Below are 26,323 nucleotides of genomic sequence, written 5' to 3'. Positions count from 1 at the left end.
CATCTCTTCCCATTGGGGGACTCTGGGCGGTTTACAATAAAATAATCAATTAAAGCAACAAACATACAGTATAAATACGATATATAAATATAGCATTACTCTTAATAAATAAATATAAAAGTCAAAGTAAGAATAAAAGTAAGAATAAAGCCCAAGGGGCAGAAGAATCCGATACAGCCCGTATGTGGGAGGAGTGGTCTAAGATTCAGTTTAAGCAACTGTTAAGCAATTCACGCTCCAGCAAAAGAATGTGATTGTACATATGCACCGATGGGGTCTGAACTGCCTGTATTTAATCAGGGGAAAAACCTTCAGGTCACAATGAAGAATTCAATGAAAGTATTGACTCAGTGCATGGCCAATGTAAAAAAGGGAAATGCTATGCTACGGATCATTGCGAAAAGCACTGAAGATAGAGCTGCCAGCCTCAGAATGCTCTAATGCAGATCTACACCCTGTCTGCATCTGGAATGCTATCACTTGAAAAAGCACAGCTGGGAAAACCGCAGGAGGGCAGCCAGAACGATCAGTGGGCTAGAGTCTCTGGGATGGGGGGAGGCAGTTGAAGAGGGACAAGATCAAAGTGGATAAAGCCATCATGGCATGGACAATGTGGAGAGGGAAAAGTTTTTAGTCCTCTCTCAAAACACCAGGAACAGGGGCCATCCAATGAAGCAGGCTGGAACGAGAGTTAAACAAAAGCAGCAGGTTCGTCACACAGGACATACGTAGTCGACCTGTGAAATTCACTGCCACAATCACGGCACTCGTCTGGAGGGCTCCCAAAGGGCGTTGGGTAAGTCCGTGCAGGACGGGTCTGCTGAGGTCTATCAGTCTTGAAGATGCCGTATCACCACAGGGCCGGGGGCACAGCCGGGGGAATGGCGGCAGGGGGGGGCAGCAGTCCCTCGAGGCATCTGGTTGGGCACTCTGAGAGAAAATACCGGACCAAAGCGGGCCTCTGTCCAGAAAGGCTGTTCTTACGGTCCTAACATCAGAGGCCCCTTTCAAATGTCTTCCTTGCCCTCACAGGAGCCACGGTGGTGAAACTTCACACTTACCTTTCTAGGTAGCTGAGCGATCGTGTTGATTCTCACCAGCCTGCGCTTCTTGTACCTGCAAATTGGACGGATTCTAGCCGCAACACAGCTGCTGTCGAGGGAAGGGGCCGCTGCAGGCAGGCCGTGGTTCAGCTGCGCCGGTTTCTTGAGGTGCCTGTTGGCACTTGCACCTTCTTGAGAACTGCTGGTGGTACATGCGCTCAAGCTGTACCGAAGAAAATAAGTGTTCACCCTGAGAAATATTCTGAAAAACTAGCCAGAACGTCGTTTTGTAGAAAACGATGTCAACCTTCCTTCCCTGCCCCCAAAGCCCTTGCAAAGTAAATCTCCAGAGCACTAGCAGCACAACTGTAAGCTTCCACCAACTATTTATTTCCTAAATAATACCTTGCCCCAATTTGATTTCAAGGTGATTTTGCGCATGGCGCATTACATACGTTCATGCCTTCTCTTAACGTTCAGCGGACAGACCGTGAGAACACACGCCCTGGCCATCCAGCCCAGCGGTCTGTCCTCCCTGTGGCCAAACAACCGCCCACAGAACCCGGGTCTCCCGGCAGATGGCCTTCGGGGCAGTCCCACTGCCATCAAGGCGAAAAGCCGCGGGACCCCCCGTCTTGAAGAATTCACTCAAGACTTGGCAGTCGGTATCCGTAAAGCGTTTACCAAAATAGATTCAATGCCGATTAACGTTGCGTTCTCCTCAAAAACAAGTCTGTGCTTGGTAATTACTTTACTGACTTGGATCCAGACTTAGATATGGAGAAGCTCCACTGAAATCAATTAAGAAGATTAATCTGAAAATGAGGCCGCTTCAAAAATTGGACAATCAAGCGCCCCAAAGGGGGAAATCACTAACACCAGTCAGGCCAACTTGATTCAGAAATGTCAACTCTCCAAGGGGAATTTTGGGGGAAGGACAGACTGAGAAACATTTGTCAAATAACCGGTCCTTCATTCACAGAAATTACACAAATGGTTTGGTTACACAGCCATGAACTAGAAGGACAAAAATAATAGTAACGTCCCATTGATTTAATGCAAGACTGAGCAGTTTTCTTACCGTCCAGCGACAAACATACCAAGGAATTTCACTGCCGCAGAGAATAGCTATAGGCAATATGGGGGGGGGCGTATTTTCTGCAACAGGGCTTCTCCCCCAGGGTTCCCTGGCACCCTCGGGTTCCATGAGAGGGCACCAGGGGTTCCCTGGGAGATCACGATTTGTTTAAAAAATTATTTCGAATCCGGGCAACTTCACATTCCAGAGGTCAGTTTCATTGTTTATCTTTAGTTTAAGGGCACTGTTCATGCATCTAGACAGGCCTACCCCTGAAACGAATAGAATAATTTTGTATCTTCTGGCCTCTATTTGAGCCTGAACGTGCAGGGGCTCCCCCAGGCCTGAAAACTATTTCAAGGGGTCCTCCGGGGTCAAAAGGTGGAGAAAGGCTGCTCTGCAGAAAATCAACACAGAGACCAATGTGTTACGAGCAGCTTCTTGAGATTCAGCTTCTGAAAGGCACAAGATTTGGCCCAGAGGAAGGGACTGCTCTGCGTTTATAGAGTCTCTTTTCCATTAAGGAGGAACAGCGAAGAAGCAGACAACGCAATAGTAAAGAGTGTCCTGAAAAGATCTCTAATCCCCTATTGCTGCCCTCAAATTTTAAGTAACCATTGCAACGAGCAAAAGCAGTCATGTCTGAGCATTAGATTGTGTATTTCAAGGTATAAAAAACAATTTGAAATCTTTTCCATTGCTTCTTAAGATTGGATATTTTTCAAACTATTGTGAAGCCTGGCCGTCACTTCCCCAGAGGCACTCGAGAGAACAACGCATAGGCAAGCCTTCAAGCAGAAAAATATGTATTTGCCATAGGAGATCATAACATTTCATAATTACATTCTGGAGTTGTGGAGGGCATCAAGAAACAGAGAAAAACCTTGCATATTACCTAACATTATTGCCAATAATTTATTATTAGCAAATTCAGGCTGGGAGGAGGAGAACCAGGCAGGAGCCTGGGCAACCCATCTGAGATGGATGTGCCTACCAACTAAGCAAACTCTTGCCATTTGGCACAACCCTCTGTATTTGCTCACCCGCCTAATTCAGGTCAACAGGGGCAGCAGCAGGGTGGGCGGCAAGCATCGCAAAAGCCCTGACGGAGCTGGCAGGGAAGCTTTGCTGCGCTTACCTGTCCTTACAGGAGATCCACTGGAATCCAGGGGGCTTAAGAGAATCCTAGCTGCAATCTCACCCATTGCCAAGACTTCCTCTGTCACTGAGGCTGCCTCCAAACCATCCTTCACGGCTGTTCTGCCCGCCTTTCTCCCAAGGGGTACGAGGCCACGGTAGAACTCCCCCGCTCGCCTTAAGCAACTTGAAGCCCAGGGAGGGTACACACAACCAACTCCAAGTCACTCAGGAAGCTAGTTTTCCCCTTCTGCCCCCTCCAGTCAAGTGTACACAGATTTATGAGTTACTAGGATTTTTTTTTCTTTTTACACTGAATAGTTTATGTGATCATACTTGATTATGTGATGTACTCGAAGGGCTAAGGAAAGTGTTTGGCTGACATGTATCTTCCGAGAACAGAGCAGCTGAAATGGGGATCAGCGGATTTTTCATCCGCATTAAAGCACCGACTCCTACAGGCTCAGATTAATTCTGAGTGACTCCCTGGAAGCAGCTGGCTACTGCCTTCATCCCAGTCCAGCTGGCAGCCCTGGGCTTCCCCAGAGGACAGCCACCAAGCCCTGCACTGGTTTGCTCCAAGTCCCAACGAGGTCAGCCACTCCTGAGACTTTAAAGATCTTCAAACTCAGAAGCTTTAAAGGCCAGACAGCGCAGCACTGGGTTTATTGTGTTTCACAGCCTCTTACACCGCAAGGCCCGGCAGCAAGTGAGGCAACGTATTTAAATGAAAACAGCCTCATCCTGTCGTAACCAGTCCTTCGCCTGGCCAACATTACACCCTCGTCATCGAGGGAACAAGCAGCTGTTTATAACAGAAAACTATTACTCAAGAGGAGAAGCAATCAGGAAACGCAGCTCAAAATGGATGGGAGACGATTCTTAAAAGCACAATTGGAAATAATTCCAATGAGGAAAAATGGAGACCTGCAGAGGGAAGGAATGTGGGTACCCCAAAAAGTCAGCATCCCAGAGCTGGCTTCGTGGACGCAAAAGCTCAGAACGGACTGAGTTAGCAGAGGATACTACAAAAGGGGCTCTTTAAATACGTTCAAAATAAAACAATCCCTATTATCAACTACCCAGAGAAGAAGGCAACATGCTAACAAATGATGATGAAAAGGCAGAGCCGCTCAACTCCCATTTTGGTTCAGTCTTTTCCAACGAAAATGGTGCGTTCCACCAAGAAGCCAAGGATAAAAGGACAGGACTGAAGTTTGAGGCTGACAGAGACATGACCAGGGAAAACCTCTTTAATGTGGATGAGTTTAACTCTCCAGAGCAGACAGAGGAACTAGCTGATGATCTGGAGGTGCCCTTATGTTTTATCTTTGGAGTCAGATGAGGACTGGGGGAGAGTCAATGTTGTCCCTACCTTCAAAAGCAGGGGAGATTAAAATCAGCAAACTACAGACCTGTCAGCCTAATGCTGATACTTGGGAAGATTCTAGAGAAAATTACAGAAAGATCAGCATGTAATGACCTTGAAAACAATGTGATAATTACCGGAAGTCAGCGTGGATCTGTTAAGAATGAATTTTACCAACCTAATCTTATCTCACTATCAGGTTAGCTAGAACAAAAATAATAAACTTCAAAATGAACTTGATGTGTTAGTGAAATGGGCTGCAAGTAACGGCTGAAATTTGAGACAGTGCAAAGTTTTCACTTAGGAAACAAAAACCAAAGCAAAGTTATACTGCCTGACTATAATAGAACTTGAGAAAGGATTTTTGGAACAGTAGTTTGAGTTGGTATCTTGGAAATAACTTTTGGTGCTACTTTAAGTTTTATTAAACATCCTTTTGATATTCAGAAAAACCATAAGGCTTCCAAATTAGGGTGGCTCAAACTCTTAATATAGTTACCTCTTCTTGTTTATTTCAGGAATTCCACGTGGCATACATTGCATTTCCTTCTCTAATTATTCACCCCACAACCACTCGGCAACTGATTGAGCAGAAAAATAGTAAGATGCCACAAATCATCCAGCGTGTAGCTGTAGGTAGATCTGGATCTGGGTCTCCTGCCCAGTGACTGCCTAATCCAAAGACTCAGGGCAGCTTTCCGTCACATGTGCTACCACTTCCTGAGTGGGAAGACCGGAAGGGCTTATCTCCGCCACTGCATCAGTCTAAGAACCTGGATTTGTACCTTCATAGCCTCACCCAGGTATGCTGAAAATAACAGAGAACTGAGTTTCCAACTGCAGATCCTGCCATAAACCTGAAGTAACAGAAGCCTAGAGTGAGATTTTAATTTGGTGCGTGACCCAAGCCTTAACAATTTGTCTGGTAAGTTAGAGACAAGGCTTTTTTAACAAGACAAAAAAATATCTAATTGGAAACAGAAGCTAGGCTCAACTCAGTGGGGGACAGTGTCCAATATTTTCCAAACCCAACTACATAGGATCCTTTATCATTTAAGCAGGATACTGAGAGGAAGAAAGGCATAAAAATCCAAGGCTGCTTGCAGTATTTCTTTTAATGAAAAAACATGATTGGTTGCTTTATCAAATGCAGCCAGTAGTATAATTATCTATTAACCTGCAAGCGTTTAGCGAATATTAACTTTTAGGAGCTTCAAGAAAAGAAAAAAGTTTATCTTATGCTCGTTCCCTGTACTCCTTGCAAAAGGATATACTTACACAGTAGATGAAATTATTCCAAATATCTAAGAAGGATCTCTATATACATCATTGATCAAAACACAAAATATACCTTGCATCCCAGAATAGCAGAAAAACTCAAGGTGCAGAAGAAGCAAAACGAAGTTAGTTCAAGTTTACAATTAGATGACATTATGGGCCCAAAAGCTTCCTTTGACACAAGCCTTAATCCTTTCAGACCATAATAATTAGAATCCTGACATAGCAGGAAGGATGTTTTTAAAGTTCAAGGAATATTCCACTGTGTCTTGCAGTTGCTGAATTTCAGTACTTCGAGCAATTGGGTTGCAATGGACTTGGTAACATCTGTTCAAGGGCTGGCACAACAGGAATCTAGTAACCTTGCTTTCTACTCCCCCCTCAGTTCTGGAGTGGGGAAAAAAAGTCATCACAAGGTAGGCATTTAACCAACTCTCTGAACGTCTGAAAAGCACCAGGTGAGCATAAAGAAATAGCTACGGTGAGACGGGCCATAACAAAAAATAAGAGAATTGAAGAAATGCTTCAGCTTCCAAGCTAGTTTGAACTGCAAGCCAGAACGGATCCAGCCCAAACAAACAGGTGCCTCTCCTGCACCAAGGAACCAAGACGATGTTTATATGGAAGACAATAAGGCTGCGTAAGGACGTCGTACCGGTTGAGCTCCCAGAAGTATTAAGCACAGGAGACCTACATGTCTTTGCTGATGGTTGCCAAAGATAATGTGGGAAGGCAGACCAGAAAATTATTTAAGTAAGGAAATATTCAGACTAAAATCGTGTCTCTCCTCTGAGACCCTATGATAGACCTGCGCTTGCTTCAGAAAGGATTTAGAAGAATCTCGAGAGCAGCACCTCTCTCTTATTCGACCAAGTGGCCTCTCGCCTTGGGAGGGCTCTCCATACCTGCATTTAGGACTGTGCTGAAGGAAGAGCAAAATAGTTTGCTTTCCAGCTTTTTCACACAGTGAAGCAATCTCAGACTATGAACCATGAAAAAAGAATTGGAAGTGATCAAGTTTTCATATTTCAGGCTTGGGAAAAGCCTCTCCCAATATCCACGTTCTCCATTTCAAGAAAACAATATAGCAAAATGACATTTGTTCAACATGGCAAATTTCAAATCATACTGACCAACCTGTAGAAAGAGAAAAACTAACCAGTTACTTATTCCGTTCACTTGATGGGGCGACGTACAGGCTTTGGGGGGCTCTGGAGACCCATTGATGGGCACACAGGAGGGATTTTGACACACGAGGTTTCGTAAGGACTGGGCAAGGTGAGAATTCTGTAAGAGAAACACAACATTTCAAATTCATCCAAGCTGTTTGCCAGAATGAATCAGAAACCTTGTTTTATTTACTGGCAGTCCAGAAGCAGGAGAATAAGAATACAAAAGCAGCAATTTAACAATGCTCAACCTAATCTGTCATCTCAGCAGGGATAACCCAGAACCAACTCATGTTCCTTTCCATTTGCTGCTTTCAAAAAACTCTCAACACAAAGCAAACGCAGGTTTAGAAATGAAAAGCTGCCTTTCAATTTACCTTAGAAGACTGAGATTCCTTTTCCTTCTATTATGATTAAATTTCAACCCCAAAGCCCAACAGAATAACCCTTCCACCAAAGCAATAACCCAAATTTTAAACATTTCACAGAAATTCTATTTTCACTAATATATTTTTATACCCAAACATGTATGTATAAAGGCCATTCCAGAGGCTCTAGGCAGCAAGAAATCCAAAGTCCCAGTAAAATGAAGTAAGTAAAACCAATACAAATAGTATAAAAAGGCAACTCATAACCACTCTTACCATCCACACACTCAGAGGTAAAGAACAGCCATAAGAGCCTTACGCAAGGCAAGCAGGTGGGCCCTCCACAAATAGTTGGGGATTAGCAATTCCATAAGGTAAGATGGTGCCACCCAGAAGGACTGCCCCCAGATGCCCATTGGGGTGTGGACCTGCATAGCCCCTTTTGGGACAAGCACCAGGGCAGGCGAAACCTGGCCCAACCGGCAGTCCTGAAGGTACAGGCTGTCATATGCCCTTTATATATCAATTAATGTCCTATATGCTAACAGATATAGATGCTCTGCAGGAGCCTCCCAAAACACACACTCACACGCCTAGTTGCCATTTAGCTTTATGCTACAAATAATATGTATGACAAAATCTATTCAACCATTTTCCACTCCACATCTTCAAAGTCAGGTCACTTTTAGTATAATGAACCATTCTTCCTTTCACATCGGAAGGCGGCACAGGAAGTCTCTCTCTCTCCATTTTTAGCATTTTAAGAAATTCAGCTTTTTCGTAGAGGAGGCACATGCACTAATTGCTTCACAGGAAATGCATAAGCCTCAGGGTGCGCTGCAGAGGAAAATTTAATCAGGGCCACATGTTCCTGTGCCTACAAGGCATTTGCTGCGCCCATGAAGAATCTGGTCTGGCACAGAAGCTGGCCATTTTGTGTTATTTTTTAATTTTGTTTTCTTTTCCAAGGGTGTGATCTCGGGCAATCTCACTTGAAATCAAGCCCCACAGAATGAGATTTTCCCCAGAGTTGGCTTACATAAGATTGAACTACAGCTCTGTGGTGAAAATGTAGAATTTGGGCACAGGCGGTATTTGGGGAAGGAAGGAGAGAAATCTGGTGACAATTCAGAAGCCAAGTGGTCAGGACAGTATTTCTACAAGGGGTTTTCCATGGACAACCTGCCCACCACAACTGCAAGCCCGGCTTCCCTACTATTCCCTAAGAAATATTATCCTTCCCTCAGTAGAGATGGTTTTCTTTTAAACTGCAACCTCAACTGCATTGCTAGTAAAACATATCAACTCACTTGTTTAAAAAAAACCGTTAGGAAGTGAATATATAAGGCTCCAGCAGACCAAGAAGAAAGGCTTTGCAGCCGCAATTTCAAACAAAGAAGATAAACTGACCCTTAAAAATCTGAAAAGTGCTCTACAGCAGGTAAACTCTCACATCTGATTGCTGGAAAGCTCCTCAGCTGAGGAGAACTCACCCCAATTTCCAGAAACCAGCCTCACAAGGCTCACTTCAATATGGAACCTCAGCTTAGATTTGGAGTTCACCGCCACTTCTAAACCACTTGTTAATGAGAATTGTATCAGAACAAAAAGCTCTTTTTACACTTCCTTTTTCTATTTTTCTCTTCATCGAAATGACTTTTTCTCTAATAAGTAAATCAAAATGGAATCTTCTGCCAGAATAAAGATGATGAAATTGTCAATGACATTAATAGGCCTTGTGGTTACCTTTTAGAATTTACTCCTCCTTTTGACTATTAAGATACTTGCAGTTTGCAGCATTTCCTTGGACCTAGCTCTCTTAGCTATGTATATGTTCCTACCAGCTACCTATTCTTGCCAGGCACAACATCCTTCCTCAAAGGGGAATCTCCCTGTAGATCAGTGCTAAGAATGGGCTTACTCTAAGCGCTGATCTACGGGCTTCAATCTAAAGTCTGATCACGGTTTGCTCCTAATTCACCCATATTCACTTTCAAGGTTTTACAGAGGGGCTGCTCGGAGCAAGCTCATTCACGGCTGCCGAAATAAGCAGATGACGACCATTATTTAGCCGTGACCCTCAAAAAGGGAAGTAGAGTCTGTCCTATTAGGTCTAAGATCTACTAGGTCTTTTCCCCTGCTCGACCAAAGAAATTAGAAGAGGAGCGAAAGGAGAAACTTGCCAGATGAACCACTTCTGATCTTTCTTGGGCCTTCCAGGTGCCTGGTAGCTCTGAAATAATCTGGGACTTCAAAATCAAGCCGACAGCCCAGCTTTTCCAGGCCCACTTCTTGCTTCCACTTAGGCACAGGCACTAAGTCAGCCAGGTCCAACCTCTATTTCCCTGGTCATGGCTGGCAACTAAGAACTCAGAGCAAGGAGCGCTGAACCTGAACCGGATTCAGTTATAAGGAGAATTAATCCTTTGCTGCAGCCCCGTCCCCCAGGTACTTTCCATGGTCTGGTTTGAAATTCAGGTGAGCTGGCTTTGTTCAGTCGTCCCTCCTCCCCACAAGAGTGAGGGGGGGAGTTCTTTGTTCCTGTTCCTGGTCAAGAAAAGTTTTGAGGCAGGAAGGGATGTACTCCAGGCATGAGAAGGCACTGACAGAACAGAGAGAGGCCGGTGATTTCACTAAGCAGAAGTGACAAAACAAAGGCCAGAGGTGAAAAATAGCTACTCATGGATGCAGTGCGGACTAGAACTTTTCAACTTTTCTGAACACAACACACATCAAATACCTTTTGCCAATTTATCTTCTATGGCAGAGCTATGGTAAAAGTGAAAGCTTTGAGACCTTAATTATAAGAATCAATTTATCGGTATTCTGTCAATCTGCTACGGTGCAAGCATTTAATTGCCTTATGGCTTCTTGACATTCCTAAACGCCCAGCCATTGGGAACTTGAGTTTTTGTCAAGCCCTCAAATGAGTCAGTGGCAATTTTGATAAATGTTAGAACACCTTTGCAGAATTCCTTTTCAGAATTAACGCTGCTCACTGCAACAGCACACATCCCCCTCAGCACTAACCTGTTTCTCTGCATTCTGCAGGAGGTAGGAAGGGATGCAAGGAGATAAGCCACTGGGCACCCTGAGATGAGGGGAGGATGCAGGCAGTGCTTGATTTTTTCTGGAGTTCATCACTGCTGGAGAGGCAAATCGACTCTGCGGTTTCAGCCCATCTTCATGCTGGAGGCTGCCCAGGATAACTGGGCCCTGGGTAAGGAAAAGCATTATTTAGGAGCTCTTCTCAGTGAAGGAATATGTAGCTAAGGCAGCTGATACAGACACACGGCTACCCACACCCAAAATCTACAAAGCTATGACTTCGTTCTGCCCGAATGAAGTAAGGATGGTACAGACCTAATCATTCTGGAGATTGCTTAAAATCTTTACTAATTCTAGATGGTTACATCACTACCTGAGCACTTTGTGGGGTGCCCCAGGGCTCTGCTGTGGCCCTGCTTTAGTATCTACAGTACATAAAGCTGCTCCATGTGCTCATTCAGCAGGGGGCGAAATATCATCAGTGCCTGGTTTATCTCTCTGGCCCCAGGCAACCAGGTGATACCGTCAAGGTCCTTTCCCAGCATTTGGGGGGGGGGGGCGCACAGGATGGGGAAGAACAGGCTTTGACTCAATCGTAGCAAGACTGAACAGTGATGGGTTTGGGGCCCCTCTCAACTTGGAACTGGTATTTTCCACTGTTTGTTCTGGAGGAACTGACACTCCCCTACTCAAGAGTCAGTGAAGGTGGTAGCTGTGGCCAGGAGGGCTTTCGCACAACTACAGCTTACACATCAGTTGCACCTCTTCCTGGACTGGGGGGCCTTGTCTGCAGTCACTCACATTGTGGACACATGTTGCAGTCACTCCCAGTTCAACCACTGTAATATGCCCTACATGGAACCAGCCTTGAAGACCATCCAGAAGCTGCAATTGGTCCAGAAAGCAGAGACATAGGGAGCTATGGATACACCACAATACATCCATGTAACCCCACTACTTTGCAAGCTGCACTGGCTCCCAATAGGCTTCCGGGTGCAATTCAAGGTGCTGGTTACATGGCAAAGGGCCACCTATACAGCTCCTTCTGCCTGTCCTACATGCTCACTTGCGTAGGCATGCTTCAGGTCCCCTTCTTGAGGCAATGCCATCTGATAGGACCTAAGAGGTAAGCCCTTTTTGTCCCCTCCCCCCCAGATTTGGATAGCCCTGCCCATTAGCCTTCAGGACAACTTTAAAAAGTTGACTTTCCCTCCAGGTGTCGGGCCAGGATTATCGCTGATGTTGTATGTTTTTTTATTTGCAATATTGGCTATGGAGGCTTTTATCTGATGTACACCACTGGGAAACACAATTATGCAAGTTGGACAGCTATAGAAATCTTTTATATTAATACAAAAAAAACGATTACAATTTCAACTCAGTTCTTATTTTTAACTTTTTTTCCCCTATCTATCCTGCAGCATATGCTAACAAGACTTGGCAATTTCACTCCAACTTTTGTGGGACAACTTAACTGCAAGGACAAAGGGGAAGCATTACTCACAACTGAGACCGCTGACCGGCAGTCTAGCGCTCTCACAAATGTAAAACCGGCTCTCAGGACTATTTTGCAAGACTGAAGGAAAGATCTTTGCAAGCCAACTGCTGCTACGCTCCAGGGTGCTGCTGTCCTCCTGTCAAGGGCGGGGTCAAGTGCTCTGCCCCCACTGCCCCAGCACATTGACCCTACATGCGTACAAAGGCTACATGTGTGTTATGAACACGTTCGGAAACCTCTCCTGGAAAACTTGCCCTTGAGCGTAGTGGGACCCAGGAAGTTGCCTTATGCTGAAACACGCCCACTGGTCTTCTTAGCCTTTCCAGTGGCAAGAGATCTTCAGCCTCTCCAGGCAGCGTAACTTTATGCAAGTCACACGCTCTGCTTTATTAGCCCCAAGTAAGTAAAGCTCTGTTTTTTCCTTTGATTTGCGAATGTTAAAAAAAAAAAGAAACTCTCAGCAGCTTTGTTCATACAACGCGCTGACCCCGAACACAGGCTCAGAAAACACAATGGCCGTGTTCACCACCATGCAGTGTGCCGGTGAGGATCAATGGACACGATCGGGATCACACAACAGACCAAGACGCTGGTGTGATTCCCAGAACCTGCTCAGCTTCAAACTACTTACTTCTGGTTTGACCTAACTTCGTGTGCCGTGCAAACCCAGACAATGAAAGAAAATAAGGATCCAAAGCAGAAATGAGTCTAACCCACCAATTCTAGATAATAAAGTTTGGTATAAAATAATAAGGCACATTAACCATTTTGTCTCAATAAATGGCACACACCTTAGATAACACATTCATGTTCTCACAGCACACTAATAAAACAATGCTTCACACACCGTATTTGTATTGGTTATTCTACTTGTATAGTCAGTTGATTATATTGGTAGATTCACAGCAGTTTACAAAACAAAAGCATCCATGGTAAATAGAAGTAAATTAAAACAACCAATAACTAAACAAAGTTACAAAAATACAAGAACTGGATAAAATGTAACGATAATGAAATTATTGTTTAAAAATACTAAACGTCTATGATAAATAGAAGTAAATTAAAACAACCAATAACGAAACAAAGTTACAAAAATACAAGTATAACATACAATAAAAATGGTAATGAAAGTAGTATTTAGAAATCATGGTTGGGTCCACCTACGTTGCTCAGCCACAAACCGACAAGTGGCATTATGGCCGGACGCAAGGCATGAATCCAGCCTGTGGGGCTTACATTCCGGCAAGTGGCATTCTTGCTCATTCACCTGGCAGCTCTTTCCCACGCCCACTAAGCTTCACACCAGGGAGAAGGTACTGCCAGAACCCTGTCAAGGGCTTTAAAGAGTCTTTGGTTTGCGGTGTTCTTAATAAGTTGCATGTAAATTATAATTAAAACTAGCTGTGCAGGGATAGATTTTACCTTTCCCAGCAGGTGGGAATCTGCAAAATATCTGCACCTGAGTAAACTTCCTGTGCTTTTATGTTCATCTAGACTCAATACTGCTGCAGCCAGTGGATGTCCTTAACCCCGGACAAAGACGTATGTCAATTATAAAACTGTCTGGGGTCTCTTTAGGGGAGGAGGAAGGGGGTCTGACACAGTTTCCAATGATCCCAGATCACATGCTTCTCCTTCAGCACTAACACATGAAACATCCATGTGTCAAGTCTTATATCCAGCATGTAACTAACAGAGTTACACAGAAATCCTACTCTTGCAGTCATTTTCATGGTGAAATTTTAACTCACAGCTGACTTGGAAACTCAAGGCCCACAACAATGTATACAATAAACCACGCGGGCCCTAATTTACAGTATGCGTAAGACTGTAATCCAAATCCACAAAGATCCATGGCTCTCTTATAAAACTTTGTGGCCTGGTTCAAACAACATGGCAAGCTGTAGTATGCTTGTTTGGCTTATAAGATCAGACACTGCAGTTTGTAAACCTGGCTCAGCAACTATAGCTTATTCAATAAACTAGGGTTAAGCACAGCATGCTTAGGACCACCATGACGTTGGGCACCTAGGGTGTACTGGCCAAACAAAAGTCTAAAACTCCCGCAAAAATATTTGTATCTGCATCTATGTATATGGAGAGAAATTAAGCCGCCCTACCTTGCTGGCACGGAGTTGCTTGTAAACGTCAGTCTGCTGCCTTATGCGATATTCCAAGTCCAAAACCTGAGCCTGCAGCCATGTCCATCGACAGATAATGGCTGCTCTCTCTACTGCCCACTGGTGCTCTGCCAGCCGTCGCCTGAAACATAAGCATTGGCATGCTGGTAGTACCATCTTCTCACACTTCAGTGCGTAAGAGTCAAAATTTTAAAAAACATTAAGTGACACAGCATACACAAACCAGTACTTCCTCAAGTTTTAATTGGGTTTTTGCCACCTATTAAAAATGTGTAGTCACTAGGATTACACCACTCGAAACACAAAAAATGTTTAAGCACATAAAGCATAAAATTCCCATTTCCTTGGTGAAGCAAAACAAACAAGCATCTACTGATCACTAACAGCACGCCAAAGTATCCATTAATTCTCCACAGCAGAATGTGGCACAGTTTGGACACCTTTAAAAAGCAGTTTGAGAAATTCATGGAAAAGCCTATCAAGAATAAAATCCTTGCACAAGCAGCAGCCTGTCTAGTTTATTGCATTACAGCACTTCACAGACGTAACATTCATCCCTCAGCAGAATCCCCCGCCCGGCGCACACACGCAGTCCCGCTCCCTGGCTTCTCCCACTATGAGCTGCAGCTGCAAGCATCTCTGGCGAGCAGCACGTTGACTTAGGTGGGAGCAAACCATCGGAGCAAGTACATTGCTAAGCATACCACATTTTCAGCAAATGAGGAACAGGTGGCCGCTTGGTGTGACGTTATCCAAATGCTGCAGGGTGGACCTGAAAACTGGTACCTTCTTATTCCTGTCATCTTTCTTTTCAAACCTCCTAAGTCACTTCAGTATATGCCATACTAATTTCAATAACCTATTCTACTGCAGGAGCTTGTCCACTGCCCGCCCACTTTACAAGCAACCACTTGATCTGTCTCTACAATACTTGTGTGTTTACTGACAAGAATGCCATCATGGTATGATCCTCAGGGTCCAGATCCTGAGACTGACTGGATCTGATTAGTACTTGGTGGGGAAACCACCAGGAAACTCCAGGGCTGTAGATTCAAGCGGGAAGCTGGGAAAAAAGGCAATGGCCAACCATTTATGTATTTCTGCCCATCAGACTGCATGGATGTGTCCACTGAGTCACTAAAGAGTCAAGCTCCACTCAAGGGCATCTTGACTTTTACCACAGAATAAAAATTTTCGCCCAGTGCATGCGCGCACACAGGCCACCCTGAATGCAAGTATAGCAACTTTCTAACTGGAGAGCAGCAAGTAAACACACATCAAACTGACGTAACGACCGCCTGGGATGGAGCTTAATGTTGGACTGAAAGTCACATGAACAGAGACTGTTTCTGCGTGCTTTTAAAACTGCTGCTTATGACATATTTGGCCTTTTGCCTATTGGTTCTCTTATTCTCATTTCCCTTTCCAGCTGCACCCAATGCATTGTTTACTTCTGGACCTTCTATCCTGCCTTCTTAATTAGATGCAAGGCAATCTACAGACATGAACATCCAGGCCACCATCCAGGCAGAGTCCGAGCAGCCGGACGTAGCAACACTGCTGCCTTTAAAATGGTGATTTTGTGGCCTCTCCAGAGGAGATGGTTTCAAATTGGGAAAGCTGCACAGAAAGATCCTATCTCTGGAATTTACTTGCTGCACAAATAAAGGGGGAGAGTTGAAAAAGACTTCTGAAGAGAAGTGGGTTCCCCCACAAATTCATCTAAAAACATTTCATCATTTAAAGCTTTACAATCAAAAGTAGCACTGTGACTCGAGCCCAGGATCAAACTGGTAACCAACATATCCAGTAATGGTTAATATTTCATGATTACAGAGGACAGTTTTAAGGATGCATAGATAGGATTTGCTTGTAATAAACACTTCAGAACAGTGTTTCTCAACCTTGCCGAGTTTGAGATGGGTGGACTTCAACTCCCAGAATTCCCCAGCCAGCTGGCTAGGGAATTCTGGGAGTTGAAGTCCACCCATCTCAAACTCGGCAAGGTTGAGAAACACAGCTTTAGAAGAAGCATCAGAGTTCTGTACCTCTGCACAGGAGATCTCAGGTTTAATTTCTGGCACCTCCACCTACAGACAAGTACTTGAGAATGGAGAATTGCTGGAGACTCCAGAGAGCCACATTCAATAATATTGGGCTAAATGACAAAAAACATTATCCAGTACAGTACAGGGTTGTTTCTTTTGTTCTTCATTCTGCAGGGCAAAGGCAAATCACGCAAAACTGATGGAGTCACCTCAGCCTGCACGTCCGCAGGTAATATGCGGAGAACGTCTACACTGAGAGTCTGGACCTTCAGGGGAAGCACAACTTCACCATCCAGACCAGTAGGTTTTCCAGCCATTCAACTTCCAACTTATTTGGATGAAGCCAGACCCAACCAAAATGGGCCCCTGGATGCCTACTCAGGGTTTAGATATCCTCTACTTACTAAAGAAACTGCTTACTCTGCGATATTAGTAGGAGTAAGTAAGAGTTGCTATCTTCCACATACTGATGACACTTCAGCTCAATTTTCTTAGCATGAATCACACACTCCAGCAGCCTTAGGGCGAAACAGGGGCAGGCTAGTACCCCTTTCATGCCAAAGCACTACAGGAACAGCTGAATTAACATACCACACTAAGCCAAAGTTTGCTTAAACGTGTCTTTCTTGGCTAAGCCACAAAAGGCTACTTTGCACAATACTCTCAATAGTACAGTATGTTCAACCAAGATATTAAACGAAGGAAACAAACAGCAGTGCTTCTTAGAGTGTGGTCCTAGGGCCCCTGGGGGCCCCCCAAGACGCTCTCAGGGGTTCTCAAAATCAAAATTATTTGCTAGTCTATGTTGAAAAATAATACAATATTAAAATCCTATCAAACAAATGTGAGAAGCAGTAGCAGCAGCGAATGGATCAATTTTAATTTTTAATACGGTAAATATCGATAAATATAACCCATACAAACAAAAGCTCTTTTGGGGTCCATCACAATTCTTAAAAGTGGGAAGGGGTCCTGAGAGAAAAACGTTTAAGAAACATTGGCTTAGAGTAATGTGTAAAACAGATGACAATGCAATATTCTCCAATCAAAGGACTGAGAAGAATGCTAATACGATCAACGAAACTGAAGGGCATGACAGTAATCAACAAAAACAGTATGCCTTTCCATGGCATACTGTAGTTCACCCACTCAGGAAACTCAATCTCTTCCCCTTCCGAAACTGACTGAACAGTAACAGCCCCAGCTATTAGTTCACCCAAGACCCTCTGAAGATGAGATGCTACTTTTTCATTCCATTACATACAGAACATCATGCGGAATTACTTTAGAAGTCTTAACTGCTACCTCAGGTACATTGGGAACTTCTCCCTCTTGCAGAGAGGGATAAACCACGTTGAAGTCCTGTCCTGCCAGATTTTAGCAAGTGGAAACAGCACAAGATCAAGAGTGGCTAATGAATCCCCAAGCAACATGTCCACCTCATTAGCGTGTACTAACAAAAACCGTTCAGAAGAAGAGGACTGGGGTCTTTGACTCTACCTAAGCAGAGATATCCAAATGGAAATTGATCTAAGAAATTTTGTCCAAAAAGTACATTAAAAATTGATTCTGATGAGCCTTCAAGAATTCTATCTCATCTTCTACAGGTAGTCCTCGTTCAGCAGTCTTTGAGGTTGTAACCACATCGAAAGAGGAGTACTTGCAACAGGTCCTTGTAATTGCGGTCGTTGCAGCACCTCCACAGTCATGTGACCACGATTTGGGCACTTGGCGACTGGCACGCAATTACGATGTTGCGGCAGCCCGAGGTCACGTGACTGCCATCTGGGACCTTCATTGCCGGCCTCCAACAAGCAAAGTCAAGGGGGAAGCCAGCAGGAGGTCACTATCGGTGCTCACGTGAGTGCGGGACGCTGTGACCATGGAGGATTTGCCTAACCATGGCAACTGGGACTGCTAGAACTGTTACTGTAAGTTAGTGTGGTCACGTGACGTCGCACCTTACAACCGCGTCGCTTAGCGACAGAATTCCAGGCCCCAATTACCGTTGGTGAGAGCTACCTGTAATTTAACAGAGGGCACGTTATCCGCCATCTCCAGAGACTGCTGATTTGACAGTGATGGAGATATCTGCACCACTATCAATACTGCAAAACAGACTCAAGATTGTGATCCGTATCATACCACGAGCGGGACTTTTTCCCAAGATGCACTCCAGTGGCTTCCAAGAAGACTCCAGGGCCACTTCTGACGTTTTTCTGCTTTGCAAGGATGTGTGGAAAAAACTCTTCCCTACAGTGAAACTGGCTATCTCTTTCAAGAAGATCAACCGGTAGGTCTGGCTCACTGTAGGGCAATTTTCTGCACACTTCAGTTCTTCTAAGTTAGGGCTTAAAGATTAGAAGGAAAGCATACATGTTTACCCATGTAATAAAATCATAATTAAATGACAATTATTGATGTGTAAAGCACAAATCACTGTACTATGGTTCTATAAATGCTAGAAATATTGTAATATAAAGTGACACAAAACAAAATGAATTTTCTCTTTTAAAACAAGAAACCCTATTCCAGTTTTATAATGTTCTGTATCTAGTACATGATTTAAACAACTGTTTCGTACACAATAAAACTACCCATTGAAACACCAGAACATCCAATATCTTTTACCAAATAGAAATGTAGGAATTTGTGAAGAACTCTGTAACAAACAGAAACCGTGAATATAATTAGAATGTACTCCCTGAAACAAGAATGTGTTTGTACAGGCACTCCTCACTTAATGACCACTCACTTACCGGCACTTCAGACTTATTATGACAGCGCTGAAAAAACCGACTTATGACCAGTCCTTGCACTTATATCCTTTGCAGCATCCCCACAGTCATGTGATTGTGATTTGGGCACTTGGCAACCAGTTCGCATTTATGACCGCTGCAGAGTCCCCATAGTCACGTGATCACCATTTTCGACCTTCCCAGCTAGCTTCTGGCAAGCAAAATCAATGGGGAACCACATGATTCACTTAATGACCATGTGGTTCGCTTAATGACCACCACAAAATGGTCATAAAATCTGGTCTGGATTCACTTAATGACCGCATCACATGCCAACTGAAATTCCAGTCCCAATTGTGGTCGATAAGTGAGGACTACCTGTATTGCAATTATCTCCGAAATTATCAACTCACTGCAATAATTCAACACCATTATCCTAAAATAACACCCTTTTACTTCAAGGCAATAAGCTCTGTGAATTAGAACTAGAATGCTAATTAATTATGTAGAACATAACTCCCTTATGATCTATATAGTTAATGTAACTATCATATAGAAAGCATCCACTGCATTAGTTGGCATACAAATTAGAAAATAAAGATGAAAGGAACACCACTAGCTAAGGGTGAACCAAGCAGCACAAAGCTGCACCAGCACACAGCATTTAAAACAATATTTTAGTTGCGGTCTGTGCTGTAAACAAACCAGCCCACAGCTTTGCCTTACTTTTACAACAGATGTTGACTTGGGCCAAAGTCATCTAATTCAGCAGTACTCAACTGGGGGTCATATGGCCCCCTGGGGGCCCTAGGATATTTCAAAGGGGCCACAGGTGAAAAACATGTAATGGGGGCACAGCTTGTGCTGAGGGGGCCACAGAAAAGCAAAGTGCAAATACTGTCTTGTTGAAGCCAGAAAATGCCCCAGTTACTGTCCCATGTCCGTATTCAGTAATGGGACCTGGACGGGGGCACAGGAGAAAAACAAGGTTGGAAGGGGGCCATGGGTGAAAAAAGTTTGAGAAACACTGATTGCATCTAACACTGGTCGTTAGTTCTTTAGAAACCTGTAGGCAGCGTGAGAAAATTAGGACCAGCAGAGCACCCTGATCAAGGTCATTCAAATCTTCCAGAACCAAGCACTGTGCACAACCCCAGGCCCCAGGGCCACACACAGCCCCTCTCCAAGACTTCAGAAGGGTTCCAAAGACCTATTGGTCATGGATTCCAAGTCTTCACCAACTGCATGTTGCTGTAGCTCAAATATAGAGGGAGGTCTTGGCAAAAGATCACAGCTGCCCTTTGTTCACTTCAACACAAACCAAAGAGTACGCTACACAGAACAGCCGCTACGCTTATGAAATGATGCAATCCAGAACTTAAGCACAAAAATTTTTCAGTGACACAGGTCAGTTGTCACCAATCTATTTACTCCACAAAAATCCATAAATGTAATTCATTGTCACGTATAAAAAGAATTTAATATTGGGAGACATCTCTGTTCAAATCCAGTATCTTATGTACACTAGGACCGATCCAGGAGTACTGCTTCTATTAAGTAAATATTTGTTAAAAAGAGTTTTGCCTTATGTTTTGCTGACACGGTCAATAAGCTTGTCATTCACTTCATTGCCTGTCTTGTTTATACAGTTAAGGGGGAAATCAGATCCTGAGGTCTTAGGTCTCCTCTTTCACATCCAAATAGGAAGAAAGGGTTGTCCTTGGAAGCGGTTCACTCACTATGCCCTTTTTTTGGGTGCTCCAGTTAACTTAGGCTTGCTTCTTTGATTTTATAAGGCCACCCAACTCAAGCCGAGAGACTCTGGGCTATCACGATACACTCCGTATGGAGCTGACCTTAAAAGGCATTTCAAAATTTGATTTGGTACAGAATTTCATTGTCAACTGCTTGTTAGATCTGGTCAGCTGGGATACAAGATTCGTATCTCGTCCTATCTATGCTGAGTCCAGAAACAACTAGCTAACCAATTTTAACTAGTTTAACTCTTAACCTGAGGAGCAAAGTGGTTCTCACCTCATGTGCCACCTTTGTATTTGGATCAATGCTGTACAGCCCTTGCGAAATTAATCAGCACTTTGTTTGCAAAACACGAATAGCCCTGACACTGTAATCCTGCCAAGGAGCAAAGACTCACTACAGCAGACTGCCTGTCTCCCCGCAGGAAAATCCCAGGCGGCTCTGATGGCACCCACAAGGAACTAAAACCGGCCAACGCTGGCTGCCCACGTGTCATGCTCACCGTTTCAATGTGCACTGTACATCGTAACATTTCACATGCCAAGGCGCTGACGCGCGTTTCTGGTTGGGAGGGAGCTGCTGCGGGAGCTTGTACCAAGCTCTCTATCTGTGTTCGTTAAGATGGACTGTGTTTGGGTTATCTTCTCTGTTCAAGGTCTCTTCCTGCTGATCAGCAGAACTCGTTAGGAGCACCTGTGATTGTGAATTTGAGACGATTGTACGGGGGTGTGTGACTTCATTAGTATTGGGGGGTTTTAGTTTGATTTTAGCGCGCTTTTCCCATTCTCAGCTTCCTTTATACTTGCATACTATTCTTAAATAAACCAGATATTATTAAGCTCCTGCTTGTGAGTCTGAGAGTGTTTTAGAATAGGCAACCATCACATAAAGCTGAGAATCACCAAAGTACACCGTTAGCTCCTACCAGGATCAATTCTTGTGAGGGTAGCAGTTAACGATGGCAGAGTCGAAACTAGCATCCAGGGAACTTGAGGAGCCGACTAACCCGTTACCCGAGTCGACGATCTGGAGTAGAGAGCCGAGCCCCCCCCAACTTTCATATTACCAGAAGGATTCGAGTTCCAGCCCTGAGCTGGGGGGATCTAGTGATGGGGGAGAACCAGAGCAACCGGCACCGAGCAGACCGCCCGCGGAGTTGATCACCTGGGATATGATGGGAGAGCCCCAGCCAGGGATGTCCCAGGCATCATGGAAGCACCGTTTCCTGCTGACCCCAGAGGTGGAATCTACCACGGTAGCAACAGAGAGACAGCCTGGCGTGCGACGGGGGGAGGAATCTCAAACCCCTGAGAGGCTGAGAGTACTGGAGGCGAAAATGGAATCGGTGGAGTTTCTGCTAAAAAAACTGTCTTTAGCGGTAGGCGGCCAGGTGAGATACAATGGAAATCCTAGCTTCACGCAACTATCCCCCATCCTCCCCCCCCTGAACCGCTGGAGACGGCTCCGGGATGGATCTCCGCCCCGAAGAGGGACCACTACTGTGACCTGGGGCCCCACCACTCAACCTGCCGCCGGTTCCGCTCCAGCAGGAGGGGCGGTGGAGGACTTTTCTGTCAAATTTGATGGGGATCCCAACAAGCTATCCTTTTTCCTAACTAATGCGAAGAGCTACATGGAGCAATTCGGGCCATGCTTCCCTTCCGAAAAGACTAAGATAACGGCAGTGGCCACTAAGCTAAAAGGCAGAGCGGCGGACTGGTATGTCCAGTTAACAGAGGCTGACGCCCCTGAGCTCGAGTCCTTTGAGGACTTTGTGTTCGCGTTAAAGCTGCATTTTGAGGATCCTCTGGCCAAGGCAAGAGCAAAGGAGGCGCTAAAGGATCTCACCCAGGGCCCCAGGTCGGTAGCCGACTGTGCCCTGGAATTTAAAGCTCTGGCAGGCAAGGTCCCCGATTGGTCTCAGTCAACCTTCCTAGAAAGGTTTAAAGAAGGGCTCAATCGGGACGTCCTAAAATGGGCGCTATGCAGAGACGACCCAGAGTCGTTGCACGACTGGATCTGTCTGGCCGGGAAGGCAGAGCATGCCCAGCGCACCTACATGCAAACCAGACGGCCTGAGAGACCACCAACCAGGATGCGGGGACCCCGAAGCGGGGCAACCGCTACCCCATCAGGCTACAGAGCGTGGGACGAGGAGAGGGATCGGCGCTACACGCGGGGCCAGTGTCTCCAATGCGGAAAGGTAACTACTGCGTTTTCGTCTTTCTCTGCTAGGTTTTAACTAGAATTAATATTTTCTCTGAAGGTCATCACCCAAGCCTTCAGGGGGCTGAGTGGCTGCTTTGCCACCAAGTTCTATCCCATGCCCTCCACTTGTCAACACTTTCATTCATGACTTGGGATGAAGACATAAAAACATGGAGGGGACATAAAAAAGGATAGCTAATCTTTAGAAGAGAGAACTAAAATTCAAAATGATGCCGTTAGAGAAGTGGGCCAAAAATAACTCAATCGAATTTCAGAGACTTATGTCCTCAGAAAAAAGAACATCAAATACGTCAAATATAGGACAAAACATACCTGGTTTGATAATTGTACATGTGAAAAGAATACTGGAATTGGAGCTAATCATAAGCTGAGCATGAAACTGCAGGGTGACATAGTTGTAAAAACAAAAAAAAAGGAAAGCTAACTACATTTTAAGCTGAATCACCAGAAGTACTGTATGTAAATCACAGGATGTAATAGTTCCATTTTATTCTGCATTGGTCAGACCAGACCTCAAATACAGGTAGTCCTCACTTAGCGACCATTCATTCAACAACCATTCAAAGTTATGGAAGCGCTGAATGAATCGTACTTACACCTGGTCCCTGAAGTTATGGCCATTGCAGCGCCTCTGTGGTCACAAGATCAAAATTCAGGCACTTGGCAGCCCATTCACACCCATGACTGCAGGGGTGCTTCAACACCCCTACCCGCCCATCTCCCCCCATCCCTGCCCTTTTGGCCACCCTGCACAGTGGCACTCGGCAGCAGCCCTGGGGCTGAAGTAGACACCAGGGCCTTCAGCAGTCTCAGCTGGCTGCCACTGCCCCTGGGCCTCTACTTCAGACCCAGCGCCGCTGGCACAGCCACCACCACTGAGAAGTGCCACTGCGCAGGGCAAGCAAAAGGGCAGAGATGGTGGGGAGATGGGCAGGTGGGGGGAGCTCAAGAAGAGGCCGTCCCTTACTTTACCAAGGCTTGGGGCTGGGAGGGACCAAGCCAGGAATGGCTTGGATCGAGGTGGGTCCTCACCTAATGACCAGTAGGATTTGGTTAACGACAGAAATAGGAACTTGACATGACACTGCGCTTTACAACCGCATCTCTTAGCAATGGAAATTCCAGCCCCAATCACCACGGTCACTCGAGGTCTACCTGTACTGAATTCAGTTCCGGGCCTCATACTTTAAGAAGTACCGAGAGAAGTCAACCAGGTTCAGAGAAGGGCAAAAGGAATGAAACTGAAAACGAACTCCAGCCAAAGGAAGTTGAGAGCATTAGGTGTGAGGGGAGATAGAACAGCCCTCTTCCAAGACCCGAGGGAATGCCTCACAGAGGGCTGTTCTTTACCATTTCAGAACACAAACGTTAAGACGCTCTTAGGTTACAGGAAGGCACGATTCCGGTGGAATGTTAGGAAAAACACTCCCGCCCAGCAAGAGCAGTCTGAGGGTGAACCGACTGCCCACAGAAAGGGGGCGCCCCTTGCAGGGCAGGGATCCCCATCTCCCCAGGAGCCACTGAGCCAGCTGAAAAGACTGCCTTCCCAACGGTTCCTGCCTTACCCCGGAGGTACTCCTAAAACAAGAATTTCAGCGGTAAAATAGTGGGAGTAGCTAAGAACAATCCCAAAACTATATACATAATCCTTCAGCAGATAAATGTCGAGCCTGCAGGAGAGTAAAAGTGTAACTGAATTTCTAACCCCCCTGTTCTTTCCAACTGCCGAGGATATCCAGTTCCTTCTTGCCTCGTGTCATGCCCAAATGCTCAGAGCAGACTCAGAATGCTCAGAATGCAGTCAATGCTCCGAAACAGTCTCCTTCGCTCCCTTTCACAGCTAAACGGAATCTGGATCCAGGTCTCCCACCCAACGCTTATGATCACTACTCCACCTTCCCTTGACTCACTCACTCACTCTCTCACACACACACAGGTCAAATTTGCATCATAGCTACAACGGGGCCGTGCCAATGCAGACGTTCTCTTATCACGTTGTGCGAATCAGGGCAACTCGCGGAGCCACCGGGTTTCCCTGGGAAACGCAGAAATGCCGCCTGCGCCCGGGCAACGCGGGTCTGGCAGGCGAAGAGCACTCGGCCAGGCGGCCAGAACGGGAAAAGCCCAAGCCCAGCTCCCGCGCGCTCCCGGGCGGCCCCCCAGCCGAGGCGGCGGCCGCCTGACGCGAGACTCGCCCGCGGCCTCCCCGGCAGCGCTCCCAGGGCGGCTCGGACGCTTTCTGCTGCCCCGGCCCAGGGGGCTCCCGAGCGGCAACCGGCGAGGGTGCGGCGCCAGCTCGGCCTACGCCCCGGGGCCTCCGCGCCCGCCCAACGGCGCCCCCCGGCCCGCGCTCGAGACACTCACCCCACGTCGGCGGCGGCGGCGCGCTCGGGGCCGGGGGCCGGCTCGGGGCCCTCGCTGTCGGAGGAGGAGGAGGAGGAGGAGGGGGCGCCGGCCGAGGAGCCGGAGGAGGCGGAGGCGCTGTCGGTGGCGTCCGAGTCGCAGGCGCGCTGGGCGGCGCGGAGGCGGGCGGAGGCGCCGGCGGCCAGCTGCCGCAGCTCCGAGCGCAGCGCGGCGGGAGACGGGCCGGCGCCGGGCCGCGCCGGGCCGCGCCCCAGCCCGCCCAGCTGCTGCCGGACGTGCCGCTCCACCTGCCGGGCCTGCAGCGCCCGCAGCCGGCGGCACAGGCTCCGCGCCCGGCCCCACAGCGCGGCCTGCCGGGCCCGCGCCTGCGCCTGCCGCCGCCCCTCCTCGGCCGCCGCCATGGCGGGTCCGCCGCCGCCGCCGCCGCCGCGCCTCAGGGCGGGCCCGGGCTCTCCATGGCTCCCGCCGGGGACAATGCCTGCCCTCCCGCTCGAGCGACGGCGCGCGCCCGGGCCAGGCCCTTCGGCCGCGGCACGCGCATGCGCCGCAGGGGCAGGGCGGCCGCGCACGGCCCCGCGGGCGCCGAGGCGGAGCTGCGGCCGCGCCGGCCCCCGGGAGGGGGCGCCGCTGCCCGCCCGTCTGCGCATGCTTAGACGCAGGCGGCGCCCTCTCCGCACGCACGCACGCACCCAGGTCTGGGCCTTCCCGTACAAAGCCTCCTCTCGAGCCAGCGCGTGCGCACTAGCCGCTGCGGGAAGTCCCCTCGCCCGCCCGCCTGCCCAGCTGCGCATGTGCGGGCCTTCCGGAGGCAAGTCAGCCCTTGGACTACAGCCTTCCACGCCTCTAGATGTCAAATGACCAAACAGGCAGAAACTCAACAGGTGTAGACTAGAGGGACTACACCTGGGCTGCAAAACTCCATCCGGCCTGTAGCTGGCAGCAGGGAGATTTTTAAAAAACACACCCGTTCACTCCCTGCTGCCATCCAGTGGTGATTCGGATGTTTGCAGCTCGGATCTGGAGCCCTGCACCCTCTCTTTTCTGCCTTCCTGCTTGT

At 46.8% G+C, this 26,323-nt stretch overlaps 1 protein-coding gene across 3 annotated transcripts in view; it reads right to left on the bottom strand.

The window, feature by feature from the left end:
- Positions 1–25,775, bottom strand: part of LOC134497526 (KAT8 regulatory NSL complex subunit 1-like) — a 40,121-nt gene extending 14,346 nt beyond the window's left edge. For 2 of the 3 annotated variants that reach the window (XM_063303220.1, XM_063303221.1), the window contains exons 1-5: positions 25,267–25,772; positions 14,109–14,250; positions 10,473–10,658; positions 7,065–7,192; positions 1,062–1,266 (exon numbers count right to left, since the gene is read on the bottom strand). In XM_063303220.1, coding sequence (XP_063159290.1) covers positions 1,062–1,266; positions 7,065–7,192; positions 10,473–10,658; positions 14,109–14,250; positions 25,267–25,667 — 1,062 coding nt within the window. In that variant the 5' untranslated portion in view covers positions 25,668–25,772. Of the gene's footprint in view, positions 1–1,061; positions 1,267–7,064; positions 7,193–10,472; positions 10,659–14,108; positions 14,251–25,266 lie in introns of all 3 variants that reach the window. The other variant, XM_063303222.1, reaches the window with a different exon arrangement.
- Positions 25,776–26,323: the final 548 nt, after the last annotated feature.

This window comes from Candoia aspera, chromosome 4 (assembly GCF_035149785.1).
Source record: "Candoia aspera isolate rCanAsp1 chromosome 4, rCanAsp1.hap2, whole genome shotgun sequence".
NCBI classification, from domain to species: Eukaryota; Metazoa; Chordata; class Lepidosauria; order Squamata; family Boidae; genus Candoia; species Candoia aspera.
The sequence above is the reverse complement of the archived record's forward strand: the minus strand, read 5'-3'. Positions and strand labels throughout refer to the sequence as shown.